The sequence below is a fragment of the Thermothelomyces thermophilus genome, chromosome 6 (assembly GCF_000226095.1).
Source record: "Thermothelomyces thermophilus ATCC 42464 chromosome 6, complete sequence".
Taxonomy (NCBI): domain Eukaryota; kingdom Fungi; phylum Ascomycota; class Sordariomycetes; order Sordariales; family Chaetomiaceae; genus Thermothelomyces; species Thermothelomyces thermophilus.
This window is the reverse complement of record NC_016477.1, coordinates 1,137,971-1,153,254: the sequence shown is the minus strand read 5'-3', so window position 1 is coordinate 1,153,254 and position 15,284 is coordinate 1,137,971. Positions and strand designations below refer to the sequence as shown.

Here is a 15,284-nt window from a genome sequence, read left to right as displayed (position 1 = left end):
ACAGTTTCTCCTGTCGACGTGCTGGCTTGCCTCACCCTGACTTAGCTCACGCAGTACCCTGTTAGCGAGGGGTTTAGCACGCGAACCGTAAGCCGACAGCGCCCCAGGTAGCTAAAAACAGTGCGGCCCGGACAAGAACCGTGCAGATTCGCCAGATGCGGGTCAGCGGCACAATCGCCAAATTCCGTGGTTCTTGGAACTGCTCCGCACATATACATACAGTACAGTACAGACGTATGTACAGAGATACGGATAACACAAGTACTCGAGACGTGACGGTGGGATCACGCTAGCGCTAGGCGCCGTCCTTGGTTGACGGTACGAGCGACGATCTCTCATTGTGGTCGGCTATTGCCACACGGATCGGTGCCGAAACGCACCACTCACACTAGTGTACGGCTTACTGTGCTTTTCACCAATTGCATCCATCAGGACCACAGAGGCGCGACACCACCAATGCTAGACACCGGGGGAGGAAGGCCAGGCGGACCCGAGAGGCCGGTAGACTAAAAAGGCCCAGGTTACCCCGGCTCAACTCCTCGTTGGGAGGCACAACAGTGATCTGCCGGGCGGCTTCCGTCTGTGGGAACATGGGGGCCCTTTTCTTACTTCATCCTGATCTGGTTTACACTAAGCACGGATGACCAGCCCAAAAAGGACGGATTACATGCATACCAGGCAACAGAGGGACAAGAGTGTTGGGGGCCTAAAACAACAGGGGGATGGGCGGAAACATCCTCGCCCGCACCCCGGTGGATATGCCCATTTCGACTAGCAATTGTCGGACAGGGACATGTTCGGATGGTGTTTGGTTGTTGTCTAAATAAGGTTTCGGGGACTAAAACCGTCAACACTAACGACACAATGATCAACACCATCCTTGCCCTCCGCTCTAGTGTACCCCCCCCCCCCCACAGCACAACTCCCGATCGACCCACTCGTCTTCACTCACAACCGCCAAGACACGCCGGTCCTTCTTGTCCCGCTGTTGCACAACGTTAGCTTGCTTTTCCCGGATCCGCTTTCTCCTCAGATGTTGGCGCGTTTCCTTTTTTTTCTTCTTCTTCTTTGATGTCGCAAAGTAGAGGCGGTGGGAACCCGCGAGTGTTTGGCGCAGAGGGGGCGGGCTGTGTCAGACGGAGCCGGAGGCCGCCAAAGCGCTGCAAGTGTCCAAGGGGAGAGAATACGACCATGACGGCTTCTCGACGGCAGCAGAGGGGAAGGCCTTGCCGCCAACGTGCGCTCGGTTTGACTACATCGGTCAGCAGGGGCGCTACCTGGGCATGGGTGTTCTTTCGCGACTGGCTTGTTTCCCCCGCTCTGATCTGACGCGGACAACAACCCAAGTCGCATATACTTCGTATGGCTGACCCGACTCGCTCAGCCGCCCAAAAAAAGGCAATTGCAAAGGGTGTCTTTTTTTGTCGGTGCCCATGCGTCCTCCAGCAGCGACGGCCGATGTTGCCGGATGCTTCGAGCGCACAATTTATGTGGCTGTTGGTGGTAAGGAGGTGGCGCGCCAATGGGCCAGTGTCCGTTGATTCACACTGGTAGCCAAACTTACAAACGAAGGAAGAACTATATCTTGGTCATATATGTCTAAAGCAAAAGAGTGATGTGTTGTCCTTGCTGTTGTTATGGTGCCCCTGGGTAGGCGCCCCCTATATATATACCTACTATATATAATTTAGCTCCTCGGAGCCGGGAAAGTGAAACTGTATTCCGTAGCCCCTCTGGTCATACGAGAGCTTCCTACCCCAGTCCAACATACATTAACTACATGCGGTATTTAGTGGTAGGTGATGGATATTCTTCTGCCGCACCATCGCAAGCCACCCGGCATTCTTATTGCTCAGATTGCTCTCACCCAGCAGCCGACCGTTTTTGGGTTCCGTCGCACACCCGCTCCCGGACCCCACCATCGGCTCGACCCCTGCCCGTGCTTCTCGATCTTGCGCGTGGTTTCGTTGCACAAGGGAGTACTACGGAAGAGGTGCCTAGCATCCGGGAAACGAAACAAAAGAAAAAGCATTGTACTAATTGTCATCGAGGCCACATGGCTACTACCGAGCTGCGACCGAGAAAGAACTCGGGGGTTCGCTTCGCAACCAAGAACCGCCTCCAGAACCGCCTCCCTTTGGGAGGAGGGGGTAAGGGGGGGTTGCCGCACCTGTTTCCTCCTGTATCCGCTATTTCTCCTCCCCCAATTTCACACCGGTTTGCCGTGGTTGTGTGAGGGACTCGGAGGTGTGGGTGGGTACAGTACGTGCAAAACGCATACACAATGCCCCGACCAGGAAGCGCCCGCGTCAAAAGTTACATACGAGAGTAGCAGAGAGAAGAAACGTCGATCTTGGGAAGCAGGGCCAAGTCCGAACCCCCGACGCCTCCCGTCTGCTGTGGTCGGGCAAAGGTTCGAATGGATTGAAGGCGCACGCGGCGGGGGAGGTCAGAGGGGGGAAGGGGGGGAGAGCTGGCGTCCGTGGCGTTGGCCAGCTCACGAATTGCCAAGTAAACTGGCCGCTCATCGGTTTGCATCCTACACTACGGACGGAACATCTTTCCTCTCCCCCCTTTTTCCTCCCCCCCCCCCCCCCCCCTTTTTCCGCCCCCCTTCCCTAGTTGCCTGCCTGTTCTGCCTGCTCTTGCTTTCTCTGACAGGGTCGTCACACGACGGATCGAAGGCACCGGATTGGCCAAACGGACGAGACGGAACGGCCTTCTGATTCTCCTTCTCCTCAGCCCTACCGTTCGGGCCGCACGCCAACGACCCCGTGGTCGGTCCGGGAGACGAGGCTGATTGGCCGATCGCGCCTCTGCGGCTGAGAGGAATGGGGCAGAGAAGAAAAAAAATTTATTGTATGTTCCGTGATGTGTGATCTTTTACGCTACTACTGTTCTTTATTGTTGGTCATCAACCTGAGAGCGGCGTCGACTCCGGGTCGGGGCCGCGTTTCGGTCACGGGTGTGTCGACCCTGACTGGTCAGTTGGGGACGGTGGGGTTCGTTGGATACGACTATGTGTGTATGTGTGTATGTCCTCCGTCATGTATGTATGTACATACAGTACATATCCGTACATGCCTACATACCCACCTACAAATGGCTGGTTACCGGCTAGACTGGTTCGTTGTTCAACCGGCGGCCCCCCCCCCCCCCCCCAAAAAAAAAAAAAAAAAAAAGGGATGCAGCGAGGTTTTGCAGCAACAGGAGGACAAGGTTGTGGTCGCGGTGGTCCATCGAGTCCGGAAACGGGTCGGTCTCTTGCGTTCTCTTTCTTGTTACCTACCTACCGCGGACGAGACGGCTCGATAAAGCTCCTTCAGGTCTGCGGCGTCATGAGGGAGGCGTTGGATATTATCAGCTGATGAGGCCAACAGGCCAGTTACGCCCGCCCCCACACCCCCTTTGAACTAGCCCACTCCGGCTCGCGAGGCGCATTTTGCGGTTTGTTTGACAAGTTCAACTCGAGCTCCTGTCGCACGGATGCCTCTCTGCTCGTCAGTCCCTTCTCAGCACTCTTCCAGAGACAAGTCAAGATGATACACTCAATGGTGTGAGCGAGAGCCTACGCCACGTGCTGAACGCTGCACTACATAAGTCTATCTATCGATCTATCTATGGACTATCTATGGACTATCTATGGAACAGGTTAATGAGGCAAGGCGCACACAGGATCCGCGCAAACCCGCTTATTTCCGGGGAAAGGCCTGGTTCTGGTTGAGGGAGTGTCGTATATCCGTCCTCGTGCCTCATGCCGTGGTCCGTCTGAAGTACATGTAGTACATGTGCAAGTAGGTAAGGTTAGGTAGGTCGGTCAAAGCAGTTGGGTTATGTGCATGTATCATGTACATACATACATACATACACACATACATTTATACATTTATACATGTCCAGCAATGACCCAAACTAACTCAAACTACCCGAGAAAGTACATCAAACTACTAGTACGGATCAACATCCTGACGGTAGGGAGCAACGCGTTGTGGCGGGCTGCCCGCTCAGCCGCCCGGTCCGCGGCCGCGCCAAGTGAATATAAGACAACAACAACCAAAAAGGGGCTGCTCTGCCCCGACCCGCTCAGCGGCCTGCTGCGTCTACCCCGCCGCGTGCACGCCCCTTCTTGGACGTACCCCTTTCGTTTGAAGACTCGGCACTTTACTACGTGTCCAACTTTAGTCGTATGTAGTCTGTGTATTTGCATGTATCTCAGGTCTATCGTGCCTCACGGGGGAGGCTAGGGTTATCGGTTATCTGGTTTTTTTTTTCTCTCCTCTTTATTCTCCCTAGGCCAGCCAGTCAAGTATACCTCGTGCTGGTAGTCAGCGGAAGAAGAAGGTAAAGCATAGCTTGTGTCGGCGGCGGACTAACCATGCTCAGGGGTAACATCTCGTAACATCTTCTTGAGAGGCGCCACAAGGCAAACGGATGGTAATGGTCTCTCTCTCTCATGAGCGTCGCACACAGCATCGTACCTCCCCCGGGATCAGCAGCGTCGACGGGTCCGTTGGGCCCATCCGAGTCAGAGTGATCTGGGTCCGTTGGGTAGCAAAAGTGGACTTCGGTTTCAAAGTCATGCTCTCAGCCGCTGACCATACAGGGTAGGCTTCCAGAAGCCCTCTGCTGTGTTTCGGCCTTGCCGGTCTTGTGATACCCGAGGGATAAAGAGGGGAAGAAGAAGAAAGGGAAGAAGGGAAGGAGAGAAGGCAGCCCAACGCATTCCACAACGTCCGGCTGTTGCGATCCTCGATGCTTTTTTTTTCCCACTCTCGTGACTGCATGCACGCCTCGCGCCGTGTAGAACACTACTAGAACCAAGGGTGTTGTTGTTGTCTTCTTCCGGTGAGAATCGGCCACGGAGCAGGCGACTTGCACCCCGAGGAACTGGTGGGGAATGTGATCGGCCGACGCTGAAGACGTGGTACCTTTTGCATTCAGAAGGTAACCCCCTTTTCTGTCCGTGGCATGATTATCGAAGGGAGCGCACGCGTGTCTGAGTCGAGAAGCGGGCATGACGTGGCTCGAGTCTGCCCGGGAGCGTTCAGGGGTCAGCTTGAATGTACATACATCTAGACAACTGCTGCCAGACTCTAGTTTTAAAGTCAAGCTTGTTTCAGATCCAGAAAGAGGGAAAACTAACGGCCGATGCGAATCAAATCTCGACGTCGACTTTGTGCTAGCAAGGCCCTCGTCAAACGACGCCGAGATGAAGTAGCAACTGGCGCACCTCATCCACTACGGTATAGGCAAGCTCTCATCATCTGAGTGGTGATAGCGCTTTTCGGCCCCCCAGTCATGGCCGTCATGGCCGGTAGGTAGCCAAGATGTATGTATTAGCTACGTTTCTTGAACGAGAGACGCCGGGGATGGTTTGTTAAGTCACTGGATATCCTGCGCTTCGCTGTCATATTTTTTCCCTTTTGTGTTCCCAATCCAGTCTATTCCGGTAAAAGCAAGTCGTAACCACCCGACTGTAAGGAGATTCATTAAGCAAGTCAAGAAGAACCCGAGGGTTCTGACAGGCAAGAAGTAGTAGACAAGCCCATGCATGCTGAGCGGAGAAGCACGAGCAACCGGCCAGAAGAAAACGGTCTCTTGCTAGAACGATCTCGAAAGCTGCCGCCGCCAACCTCGCCTCCAGCCTCCAAAACACACTCCCATTAACCTAAACATGCACACGCCTGCTTTAGCTCGAGTGTCCGTAAAACACTCGTCCACTCACTTGGTTTACCGACCGACCCTGGGCACCCAGCACCCCCATTGTTATGTCTCCCCACTCGCCAATCCAGCTCTCCATCTGATCGCCTCGTTCTCCCATTGCTTGCTTGTTTGCTTGCTTGTTTGCTTGCTTGCTTTGCTCTCGGTTTCAGTTCCCCAGATAAGCCCGAACAGCACCCTGCAGCCGCCCGGCGCCCTCGCCGAGCAGGTGCGTCAGGTTCTCGAGGTCGTCGGCGGCGGTGATGCCGAACCGCCGGACAAAGTCCTTGGCGGCGCTCTCGAGATCGCCGTAGTCGTCGCCGGCGCCGACGCCCTCGTCCGACTCGGGGCGGCCGAAGTAGGCGTTGCTCGAGATGGCCTGGGCGCCCTCGAACCCCTGCAGCCGCGACTTGGCCTCGGCCTGGGCCGCCGAGTCGAACATGCCCTTGCCGAAGAACTCGTCCGACGAGATGGCCTTTTGGTTGCCAAACTTCCTTTGCGCGTAGTTCTCGCCATCGTCGTCTGGGACATCGAAGAAAGGAGACAAGAGTTAGCACTCGTGTGATCTCGTCTGGTCGGAAGAGACAGCGAAAAAGAAATGGTCTAAAAAAAGAAAAAAAAAGGGAAAAAAAAAGAAAAGGAAAAAAATTGCCCTCTTTTCCTTACCTTGAGCAGACGCCTTGATGGGCCCAACCGAGCCGAACCCGCCGGCGCCCTTCTTCGCGACCGCGGGCCTGCCAACCTGCCCGAAGCCCAGCCGGCCGATGCCCATGCCGAGGCGCTCGACCTCGGCCGCCGACTTCTCGCGCACCCGCGAGGACCCGTAGCCGGTCCGCGCGGGGCTGGCGGGCGAGGGGGACACGACGGCCGACTCGGTCTTGCTGCCGCCGCCGCCCGCGGCCGCCTTGGGTGCCGGCGCCACCTCCTCCTCCTCGGCGTTGGGATCGTACCCGAGCTTCTCGATCCGCTCCGCCTCCTCCTTCGCCTTCTTCTCAGCCTCGTCAAAGTCGATCGCCACGTCGCTCCCGAGCTTCTTGGCGCCCAGCTTCGACGTCGCCTTCTTGGCCCCGAGAATGTTGGTCTTGCGCGGGCCCGTCGTCTTGGACTTGAGCGCGGCCGAGGTGGTGATGCGGGTGGCGGGGGCGGCCGCCGGCTTCGCCTCGCCCTCGTCGTCCTTGCCGAGCGGTGAAGGAGCGGGCGCGCCGGCGTCCTTGCCGTTCTGTCCGCCCGCCAGGGGGGACGGGGTGCGCCCGACAACCGGGGGCGTGGCCGTTCGGGAGATGGGCGGGCTCAGCTTCTTAACGGCGGGCCGGCTCCACGAGGAGAAGAAATCATCCTCCTCTTCCGCGGGAGTGCTGCCGCTCTCGCCGCCCTCGACGCCGTCGGTGATGACCACCTCCTCGGGGTACCTGGCAAAGAAGAAGAAAAAAGTATCTTGTTAGCGCGAGCGTAGCGGCGATTCGTGCGGGTTGTGCCCATACTCCTTGGCATCCCTCGCCGCCCTCTTCTTGAGCTCTTCCTTGTACTTTGTCGCCACGGCCGACGTGTACTTGGTCTTGGGGTCCTTGCTGTTCAGCGCGGCCGAGCCGCCGTTGGACTGGAAGAACTTGGTGGCCGACTCATTGCCGCCAACTTTCATGATGCGCAACTGGTCCCATTGCCATTCTGCCGACGGGTTAGCGGCGCCTCCGGTGCGCGTCGGCGTAATCTGCAGGGAGAGAGTGTTGCGTACGGTCGAGGTTGGTAGACCGAACAAAGGAGATGTGGACGCCGAGGTTGCGGTGATTGGCGGAGCAGTCGAGGCATAGGTAGATTCCAAAGGGGACCGAGGTCCAAGTCGGGTTCTTCTGGCCGCAGTCGAAGCAGACCTAAGCGGCGCCGGTTCAGTCAGTGTGCTGGGTGAGACCAACAAGAACAAGACGGTGAGCGCTTACCTTGTTGGCCGGCTTCGTCTTCAGCTTCTCAAAGATCTTGAGCGACTGCTGCTTGGACGCGAGACCGCTCATCTTGGCGGCGCTTTATCCAGTCCTTCTCACTAAAGGGGGGAGGGGGGGGGGACCAAAGGGAGTAAAATCCGCCGTGCTGTTCGGTATCACAGGGAGGCGGGGAGTGGCGCGCGAGCAAGAGGTTCGCGAGGTGAAGTTGCGATCGTGAAATCGGCCGTTTCAGGAGAAAGGTGCCACATTTTGGTAGCCCAGAGCCCGCCCATGTGGCATCAACATCGGCCGCTAATCCCGACTTAGCCTAGCAACATTTGCCCCACGCATTTGGCCCGCCAAACCTCGAACCGGTTCCCCACCAGAGAAACTGCCGGCTGGCACCGCTCACAATTGGCGATTGAATGATCGGATCAATTTGATCGAACCTCGAGCGCGAACAAGCTCCGCTCGAGTTTTAGTTCGGTTCGTGCCAAAGCGAACAAATCAACAGCAGAACCAAACCACAGCCCTCGCTAACACCGACAAACGCCGGCTTTTCATAAGCCGCCAGCGATGGGCTCCGCAAAGCCGCCACGATGAATCGACTCACGGTCTCGGGGCTGCGGCTCCGTCCCTCGAGCACCAATGCTGCCTTGGCAGCAGTACCCCCGTCGCTGCTACGGCAGCTCGTCGTCCGCTGTCGCTCCCTTCCGGAATCGCTTTCCCCCTCCTCCTCGTCCTCTTCCTCTTCTCCCTTGGCCTCATTCTCCTACCAGAGCCGCCGCGGCTATGCTACGCAGCACTATCAACAACCCCAGACCGAGTCACGTCGCCGGGCCGTGACCCCCTTCAACGATGACGGCCGCGTCCCCTGGACCGAGCTATCGGCCGGCGAGAAGACTGCGCGCGCCGCGCAGCAGACCTTCAACTTTGGCATGGTGGTCGTGGGGCTGGTCTTGACGGTGCGTAGGCCCCCTTTGAGGAGTCCAGTTCCAGACAACAATGCCGTCACCCAAAACAAGACAAGAAACAGGAGAGCAGAAAGGAAGGGGGAAAAAAAGAGAGAATAAGAAAAGAAAAAAAAAGGAAACGTATTGACATTGTCGGGGACAACACAGGGCGGCGTCGGCTACGTGCTCTACTCGGAAGTCTTCTCGCCCGACAGCAAGACCACCTACTTCAACCGGGCCGTCGACCGCATCCGCACAGACCCGCGGTGTCTGGAGCTGCTGGGCGACGGCAAGAAGATCATGGCCTTTGGCGAGGAGACGTATAACAAGTGGCGGCGGGCGCGGCCGATCGCGTGAGTCTTTTCCCCCTTCCCTTGCCCCGTGAACGTTGTGGGAGGCTGACAGGCGCTCGGCCAGCTCAACGGTGACCAAGGATGCGCAGGGGAACGAGCATATGATGATTCAGTTCAACGTGAGTGTTCCTCGTGTCTTTTTCTCTTTTTTTTTCCTTTCTTTTTCCTCCTTTTTTTTTCCTGAAGGGTCGTTGCAACAGACAACTGACGACTAGATCAGGTGCAAGGGCCCAAGGGGGCAGGACGCGTCAGCATTCACCTCGTCAAGCGTGCCGGCCAGAGCGAGTATGAGTACAAGTACTTCTTCCTGGACGTCCGGGGCCACCAGAGGATCTACCTCGAGAATGCCGACGCTTTGCGGGCGAAGAGCGGAGAGAGCAAGGGGTTCAGGCTGTTCGGTGTCAAGTGGAGTTGAGCTGACACCACCAACCGAGTGTCCTTGTTTTATCGTCAATCCAATACCCGCAGGATTGGTTCAGGGTTCTTCGAGTGAGGACCTTTGTGTGTGGGATTCATGGGAACCTCATAGGGGCTTATAGAATTAAGTGTACCCTACGAGCTCGAATTGGGTTCCAGCCGATCGGGGTTGTGTCAAGTGCATGAATAAAAAAGCTGGAGGGTATTATTATCAGGACGACTAAGCTAATTATACAACTGGTGATACTACAATCTGTCTTGCCGTTGCTTTTCCCCCGTCCTTAATCACACCAACATCGAGAGCTCAAGTCCCCCTTTTCAGACATGGAAGATAATTCCTTCCAGCTCAAGGAGCACGAGGATAAAAACAAACCTATCCCAACAGGAGATTTCCCCTGCCATCAACGTCGTCCACCTCCCCAATCAACGATCTCGACTAGTGTCCCTCTTCCCCCTCCATCTTGGCGATCCACTTATTCATCTGCGCATATTTGTCCTCAAACGACTTCTGCAGCTTCTCACAGGCCGCCCACATGGGGTCCTGCTCGCGCCAGTACGTGTAGCAGTTGGTGAAGATCTGGTTCATGTCGGCCAGGAACTCGTTCTCGTCCTTGTACTCGTGCCGGTCCATCTTGCCCTTCATCGTCGTCAGGTCCATCGGCTTCTTGATCACGTCGAAGTAGTCGGGCACGCCGTCGCGTTCTGGGTCGACGGGGTCTTTGAACGGCCCCACGACTCGCGTCCAGAAGCCTGGTTTGCGCGTTAGCATATATCTCATCCTCTCGGGTTTTTGGGTGCGATGTGGTGATCGTAGAGGTGAGGCGTGACGGAAGAAAAGGGAAAAGGGGAAGGGAGGCTGCGACGAAAGGCTATTACTGGAGGCTTACCTGGCCCGGAAAGCATCCTCGAGAGGAGGTCGGCGCAAAAGTTGAGCTTCTGGTTGGAGGAGAATTGCTGGCCTCCGTTAACGGCTGCGCTCGAGCGGCGCTTGGAGCCGGGTTTGGGACCCGGCTTGGCTCCCGGGAGTGACGCCCTCGGGCCTCCTTGTTTCCGGCCGGGGGCCTGAGCACCGGAAGAAGGGGTAACCGAAGAAGTACCGTTGGCCTCGGCATCCGACGCGCACCGCTTTTTGGACGGCCGCCCTTCGGCCTCGTCTGCTTCATGTGGCGCCGAGCGACGCTGCGCGCCGGGCGCGGATGCCGAACCGGCAGCATCAACCTGGGGCGGCGATTCGTCCAAGGAGCTCATGGTCACCACCAGCTCGCTCAGCACCTCCTGGGGGAGCGACCGGGCAAACTCGGCTCGGGACTCGCTCGATCTCATGTACTCGGCCGCCCATGAGAGGAGCAGCTTGCGGATGGAGGATCCCTCGGGAGTGTCCTTCCAGACCTGGACAAGGAGCGGAGTGGCGGGGATGTGCTGAGTGACGCGTCGGCACTCGGCCATGGCCTCGAGCGTGGCGTCGCAGAGCCCTTCGATGCCCAGTTCGTGGCCCAGCTTCCAGACGCCGATGAGAACCTCGTAACTCGGAAGATTGTCGAGACTTGGGAAGACCTGCCCCGTGTACATGAAGTTCTGGGCATAGGCAAAGACCTCGACGGGCGTGTCGGGCAGTCTCACGAGGTTCTCGAGGCCCTCGTTGGGAGTCTCGGCGAAATATTTCCTGTAGTAGGCCGACTTGAAGCACAAAAAGTCCTTTTGAATGCCGAAAGGCGTCTCTTCGGGGCCGACTAGTGCGATAACGAACAGCGGATGGGGTTGGCTGAGCTGTGGTGAGCATACCATGCCGATAGCTGGATGTTTGCCATCTCACTCACAGCCATGAGAAGGGTTGAGGCTCCACTGGAGCAACAGTCTCCTCCGCAGGGGCTTTAGTCTCTTCTGCGGGAGACTTGCCTACGGCATTGTCGGTATCGGTTGCGCCATTTTGCTGGGATACTTGATCGTCGGGCATGTTGACTATGAACGCGTCAGCTCTAGAAGACCGGAAAGTTGTGTTGGCTTGATGGTCGGCAGATCGCCAGGCGGTTGACAGAGAGGACTCGGTGCATCATTTTTTTTGTCTTCATCAACAAGCCCATCGAATTGTGGTATTCGAATGAAATAGGACCAAACACAATACGGAAGACATACAAGATGGGCAGATGGATGAATTTGATGGCACCAAGGTGATGATTCGTCTCAGATGACCGTGTCTCGTCGAGCCCAGCTCAATTCAAGTACCAGACTTGTCCAGGGCTGTGTTCACTGAAAGAGAAATTAGGGGAAAATGCGGCACTAAATGCCCTTGAGTGTGAGGAGTGCAAGCTCAGAAGTTTGAGAAAAGACCGACGATGAAGCAATTGGAAATAGACCAACCGACTCACGGCGTCTTGTGAGCGCGGGAGTGAGAGATGTGAGATTCCTGAATGTCGTCTGAAATTGGCGAATGGGAGAACAGATGTTGAGTGGTTCAGAGGTGGCCCCACCGCACTCACAGTGCGTGAGAGGCAGTGGCACTCAGAGTTTGCTGCTAGTGCTCGACCATAGCACAGTGCGTGCTGTCTTCATCACCTTCCCAAGGTTTCATGCTCCTAGCTGCTCTCAGATCGCGAAAGCACGGCGCAACGCATCTACGCGTCAAATCAAGATGGGGATGGGTAAAGGCATTGGAAACCGTGAGACACATGGACAAGAGATTGCAAGGCAGCGACGGCTACCTGAAGCATGGAGGGGAGAGGAGTCGGTGGCTGAAAGCCGAGTCGAGGCAAGAAGGTCGAATGTTGCTTGCAGCTCTCCTCGAAGAAGACAATGGCTCAGTTCCGAGTCCCCTGAAATTCCTCGCCCTTGCAGCAATGGGCGTCTCGTCATCGAGCTTCTTCCGCCCTCCAGTGTTCGTACATCCTTCAACTCCATCAACCAATCGCCCTAAGCACACATCACATATGTGCAGACTCTTCAAACCACCCCAGTCTGGCCTAGGTTCAAGTCAGGTAATCGAACTACTCTGGAAGGGGCTTCCCGATGACATCCTCATCATGGCACGTTCACTGTAAGGCCGCGCGGCACACAGACCAGCGGCGGCATTGTACAGACAACAGAAGGCAACGTTCGACATCACACTCGAACCACAGCAATACATCCAAGTACCCTTCCCTTCTTCTTTCCAGCCTGCAATGGCTAGAGCAAGGCAACTATCGTAACACGGAAAAACCAGATGCTCACCAGCTCAGTACCTGCATGTGAACACTATCAAGGTGCACGCAGGGCGGTGGTACTACAAGGGCGGGGATCCCCCTGTGCGCATCTGCAAACCGGCCGCCCCCGAGAAGCGGCCGAGCAGAGCATCAGCACTGGCGAGTACCGACCCTCACTACGGCGGCAGACCAGGGCGAGGCAGGGAAATGAATGCGCCGTCGGTCAACAGGCCGGACTCTCAGATGCCGCACCGTATCATCCCGTGGCACCGCGTACATACCATCGGCCGCGGCCCGGGGGGTTCCATCGTCAGCGCTGCCCCGTCTATGATGTTGAGTCGAGGTGTCTGGAACCGGCCGATTCCCATTCCCCATCGCTCCATGACATCAGGCCAGACCAGATCCGCTCAAATCAGGTCACCAGCGGCCGGTGTCGGGGCGTGAGCGAAGGGAACCTACCTAAAGAAGGAGAAATTGATCTGTTTGTACGAAGTACTCCGTATGTATATACAAAATCACGCACGTAACAAAACCCTCTCGACCAGCCAACATCACACCACATCCACGGCCGCAATGTGCACCACGCAAGCCAATTCAGAATGGAACACAAGCAAACGAAAGTCGAGCGAACAAAGAAGAAGCAGCCCTGTCCCCTGACCCCACAACCCGCACGCCTCCGCAGCCGACCCGGAAGGCGGAAAGCTCCGGGCAGGCCCCGGCGGGGTATTCTCGTTCCCCCCCCCCCCCCCCCAAAAAAAAAAAAAAAAAAAAAAAAAAAAAAAAAAAAAAAAAAACTCACACACACTTTCTCCCCTTTTTTCCCCGCCGGGGATACTCTAGAGCTCTCCACCGGGCCGCGGTATTGCTGGAGACTGCCGCCTGTACCCGTTCGACCCTCTGTTGAGCCCCAGGGTAAAGATGGGCCGATTCATCATTCGACGTCTGCGGCCACAAGTGGGGGTAAATCGTTCGACAGGCGAGAGGCGGCGCGAGGGTTGCAGCGATGTTCGAGGGTAGCATTGGACAGACAAGAGTACACTACTATGGCGGCTCGAGGAAGCGGGCAGGGGAAGAGAAGGAGGGGTGACCCCGGGTGGGGAAGGAGCGGAAGGGATCTCTCCCAAACAACACAGGGTACGGTAATCCGTAGCTTTACCATATACACAAAGCTTTACCTATCCTACCTTACCTACCCTTACTAGGTAGCATCGCGTAGTGTAGCTGTATGTAAGGTGTACTGCGTAGTACTCCGTAGGAGACCCAGGTACTAGAGCTACCTTAGGGTAGTGTGCAGGACACAGGGACACACATTGGCCGTCTCCCAACACCGCGCAAAAAAAAAAAAAAAGAAAAAGAAAAAGAAAAAGAAAGAAAGAAAGAAAGAGGAACCCTTTGTACAATTCAGCTGCGCCGCGTACGCCCGAGTGTACAGGGACTAGATCTTTCAATCTATCGTGCGTCCCGCCTTCCGATGTACCCTGCAGCATGTGTTGTCCGTATATCGCGTGTTCCGGGTTGCCGTTCGGGAAGGGGACATATAAGGTTTATTCTTACTATACGTCAGGTATGCACATGCGGTACTGTACACAGAAGAAGCAACGAGGACTGTATGAACATGCACGTATCTAGATACCTTAGGTACCGTATGGATGTACTTGAGCATGTACAATACATATGTACTGGACATACAGTAGGTCCATACATACATGCGGGGCATACAATCAGTCGTCGCAGAGTGGGCTTCGTCTCCGATGCGAAGATTTCGCCGGAGCGCTCTCCGTATGTTCATACAGACATTACAATACCTTACGTACATACAAACATACATACGTATGTACATGGCGATGTCGGCTGCTTGAAGTCGGCGCAGGTTCTCGCTGTCATTGAATCCTAACCTGAAGAGTTTGGAGTACGGAGAGTGCACAGGTGCGGCACCACTTGGGTCCCAGATTCGACCCGCTGATCACCCTGCAGGCAGGCGCGGGGGGGCGAGGGAGTCTGAAGGCCTAGCCTTCAGGGCACGGCCGGGTAAGTCGGGCTGCATATCCGTTACACATCATCTATGCAAGTGAGCCGTTAGGGCCGAAGCGTTTCAATCGCAACCACTCCCGGCATGCGGAGACGACGCTGCGGAGACGACGCTTGGGAGACGACGTTCGGAGACGAATGTACTGTGCGAATTGCGCGTTGTGATTGGGACCGGAGAGTGAGGGTTCTTGCAAACAAACGTCGAGTTTGGGCAGATTAGACCAACTGCGGTCTGTAAGCATTCCGTACATTTACATCATGATGCTCGAAACGTTAGTAGGATGCCGCGCCGCGGAGAAAGAGCCAGGCCCGGAACTCAAACCAGCAGATCCCGCCGCGCAACGAGCAGTTTGAACAGGTGGCCTGCGCAGGAAATCTTCAACCCGGTGCCCCACAAACGAGATCGCCATGACGGCATGAGAATAACACGCTTCCCAGCCGATCGCGCCGCGGCATCTCGACAGCCGGAATGGGCTACAGCTTCACCGGCTGCAGCTTCCCCTTTTCTCTTCTTCTTCTTATTTTTCTTTTCTTTTGGGCCAAGCAAGTCTCCGGGGAGCACGGGTGACTCTCACGACGAATACCCACCACCGCTGACTTCATCCCAAACCTCCTATCAAAGCTCCAATTGATCGCCAATGCATCCGGCCCCGCTGGCCGGGGGGTGGGGGGGGATCGGACAACCAGATTTCGAATAGCAAGAATTGCTCATCACTCCGCTGCTGCCTTGCGCTTCTGGAA

The 15,284-nt window shown here is 56.2% G+C and overlaps 5 protein-coding genes across 5 annotated transcripts; 2 read left to right on the top strand and 3 right to left on the bottom strand.

Annotated features, from left to right (window-relative positions):
- Nucleotides 1-799: 799 nt before the first annotated feature.
- Nucleotides 800-1,613, bottom strand: MYCTH_109914 (uncharacterized protein). The gene has a single exon (XM_003665849.1). It carries the CDS (start codon nt 1,351-1,353, stop codon nt 1,030-1,032), a length of 324 nt encoding a protein of 107 aa, XP_003665897.1. The 5' UTR covers nt 1,354-1,613; the 3' UTR covers nt 800-1,029.
- Nucleotides 1,614-5,711: 4,098 nt separating this feature from the next.
- MYCTH_2310099 (uncharacterized protein) lies at nt 5,712-7,867 on the bottom strand. The gene is made up of 5 exons (XM_003665848.1): nt 7,635-7,867; nt 7,433-7,568; nt 7,182-7,365; nt 6,367-7,109; nt 5,712-6,222 (listed from the first exon to the last, which is right to left on the bottom strand). The coding sequence occupies exons 1-5, from the start codon at nt 7,704-7,706 to the stop codon at nt 5,870-5,872; spliced, it is 1,488 nt and encodes a 495-aa protein (XP_003665896.1). The 5' UTR covers nt 7,707-7,867; the 3' UTR covers nt 5,712-5,869.
- A 153-nt stretch (nt 7,868-8,020) lies between these two features.
- MYCTH_2310096 (uncharacterized protein) lies at nt 8,021-9,500 on the top strand. Its single transcript, XM_003665847.1, has 4 exons — nt 8,021-8,581; nt 8,738-8,922; nt 8,987-9,041; nt 9,143-9,500. Exons 1-4 carry the CDS (start codon nt 8,216-8,218, stop codon nt 9,335-9,337), a joined length of 801 nt encoding a protein of 266 aa, XP_003665895.1. The 5' UTR covers nt 8,021-8,215; the 3' UTR covers nt 9,338-9,500.
- A 14-nt stretch (nt 9,501-9,514) lies between these two features.
- Nucleotides 9,515-11,708, bottom strand: MYCTH_2096131 (uncharacterized protein). Its single transcript, XM_003665846.1, has 4 exons — nt 11,473-11,708; nt 11,157-11,298; nt 10,227-11,101; nt 9,515-10,089 (listed from the first exon to the last, which is right to left on the bottom strand). The coding sequence occupies exons 2-4, from the start codon at nt 11,291-11,293 to the stop codon at nt 9,776-9,778; spliced, it is 1,326 nt and encodes a 441-aa protein (XP_003665894.1). The 5' UTR covers nt 11,294-11,298; nt 11,473-11,708; the 3' UTR covers nt 9,515-9,775.
- Nucleotides 11,709-12,005: 297 nt separating this feature from the next.
- On the top strand, nt 12,006-12,959 carry MYCTH_2129775 (uncharacterized protein; the record flags this gene model as incomplete). Its single annotated transcript, XM_003665845.1, has 2 exons — nt 12,006-12,211; nt 12,536-12,959. 2 exons carry the CDS (start codon nt 12,006-12,008, stop codon nt 12,957-12,959), a joined length of 630 nt encoding a protein of 209 aa, XP_003665893.1.
- Nucleotides 12,960-15,284: the final 2,325 nt, after the last annotated feature.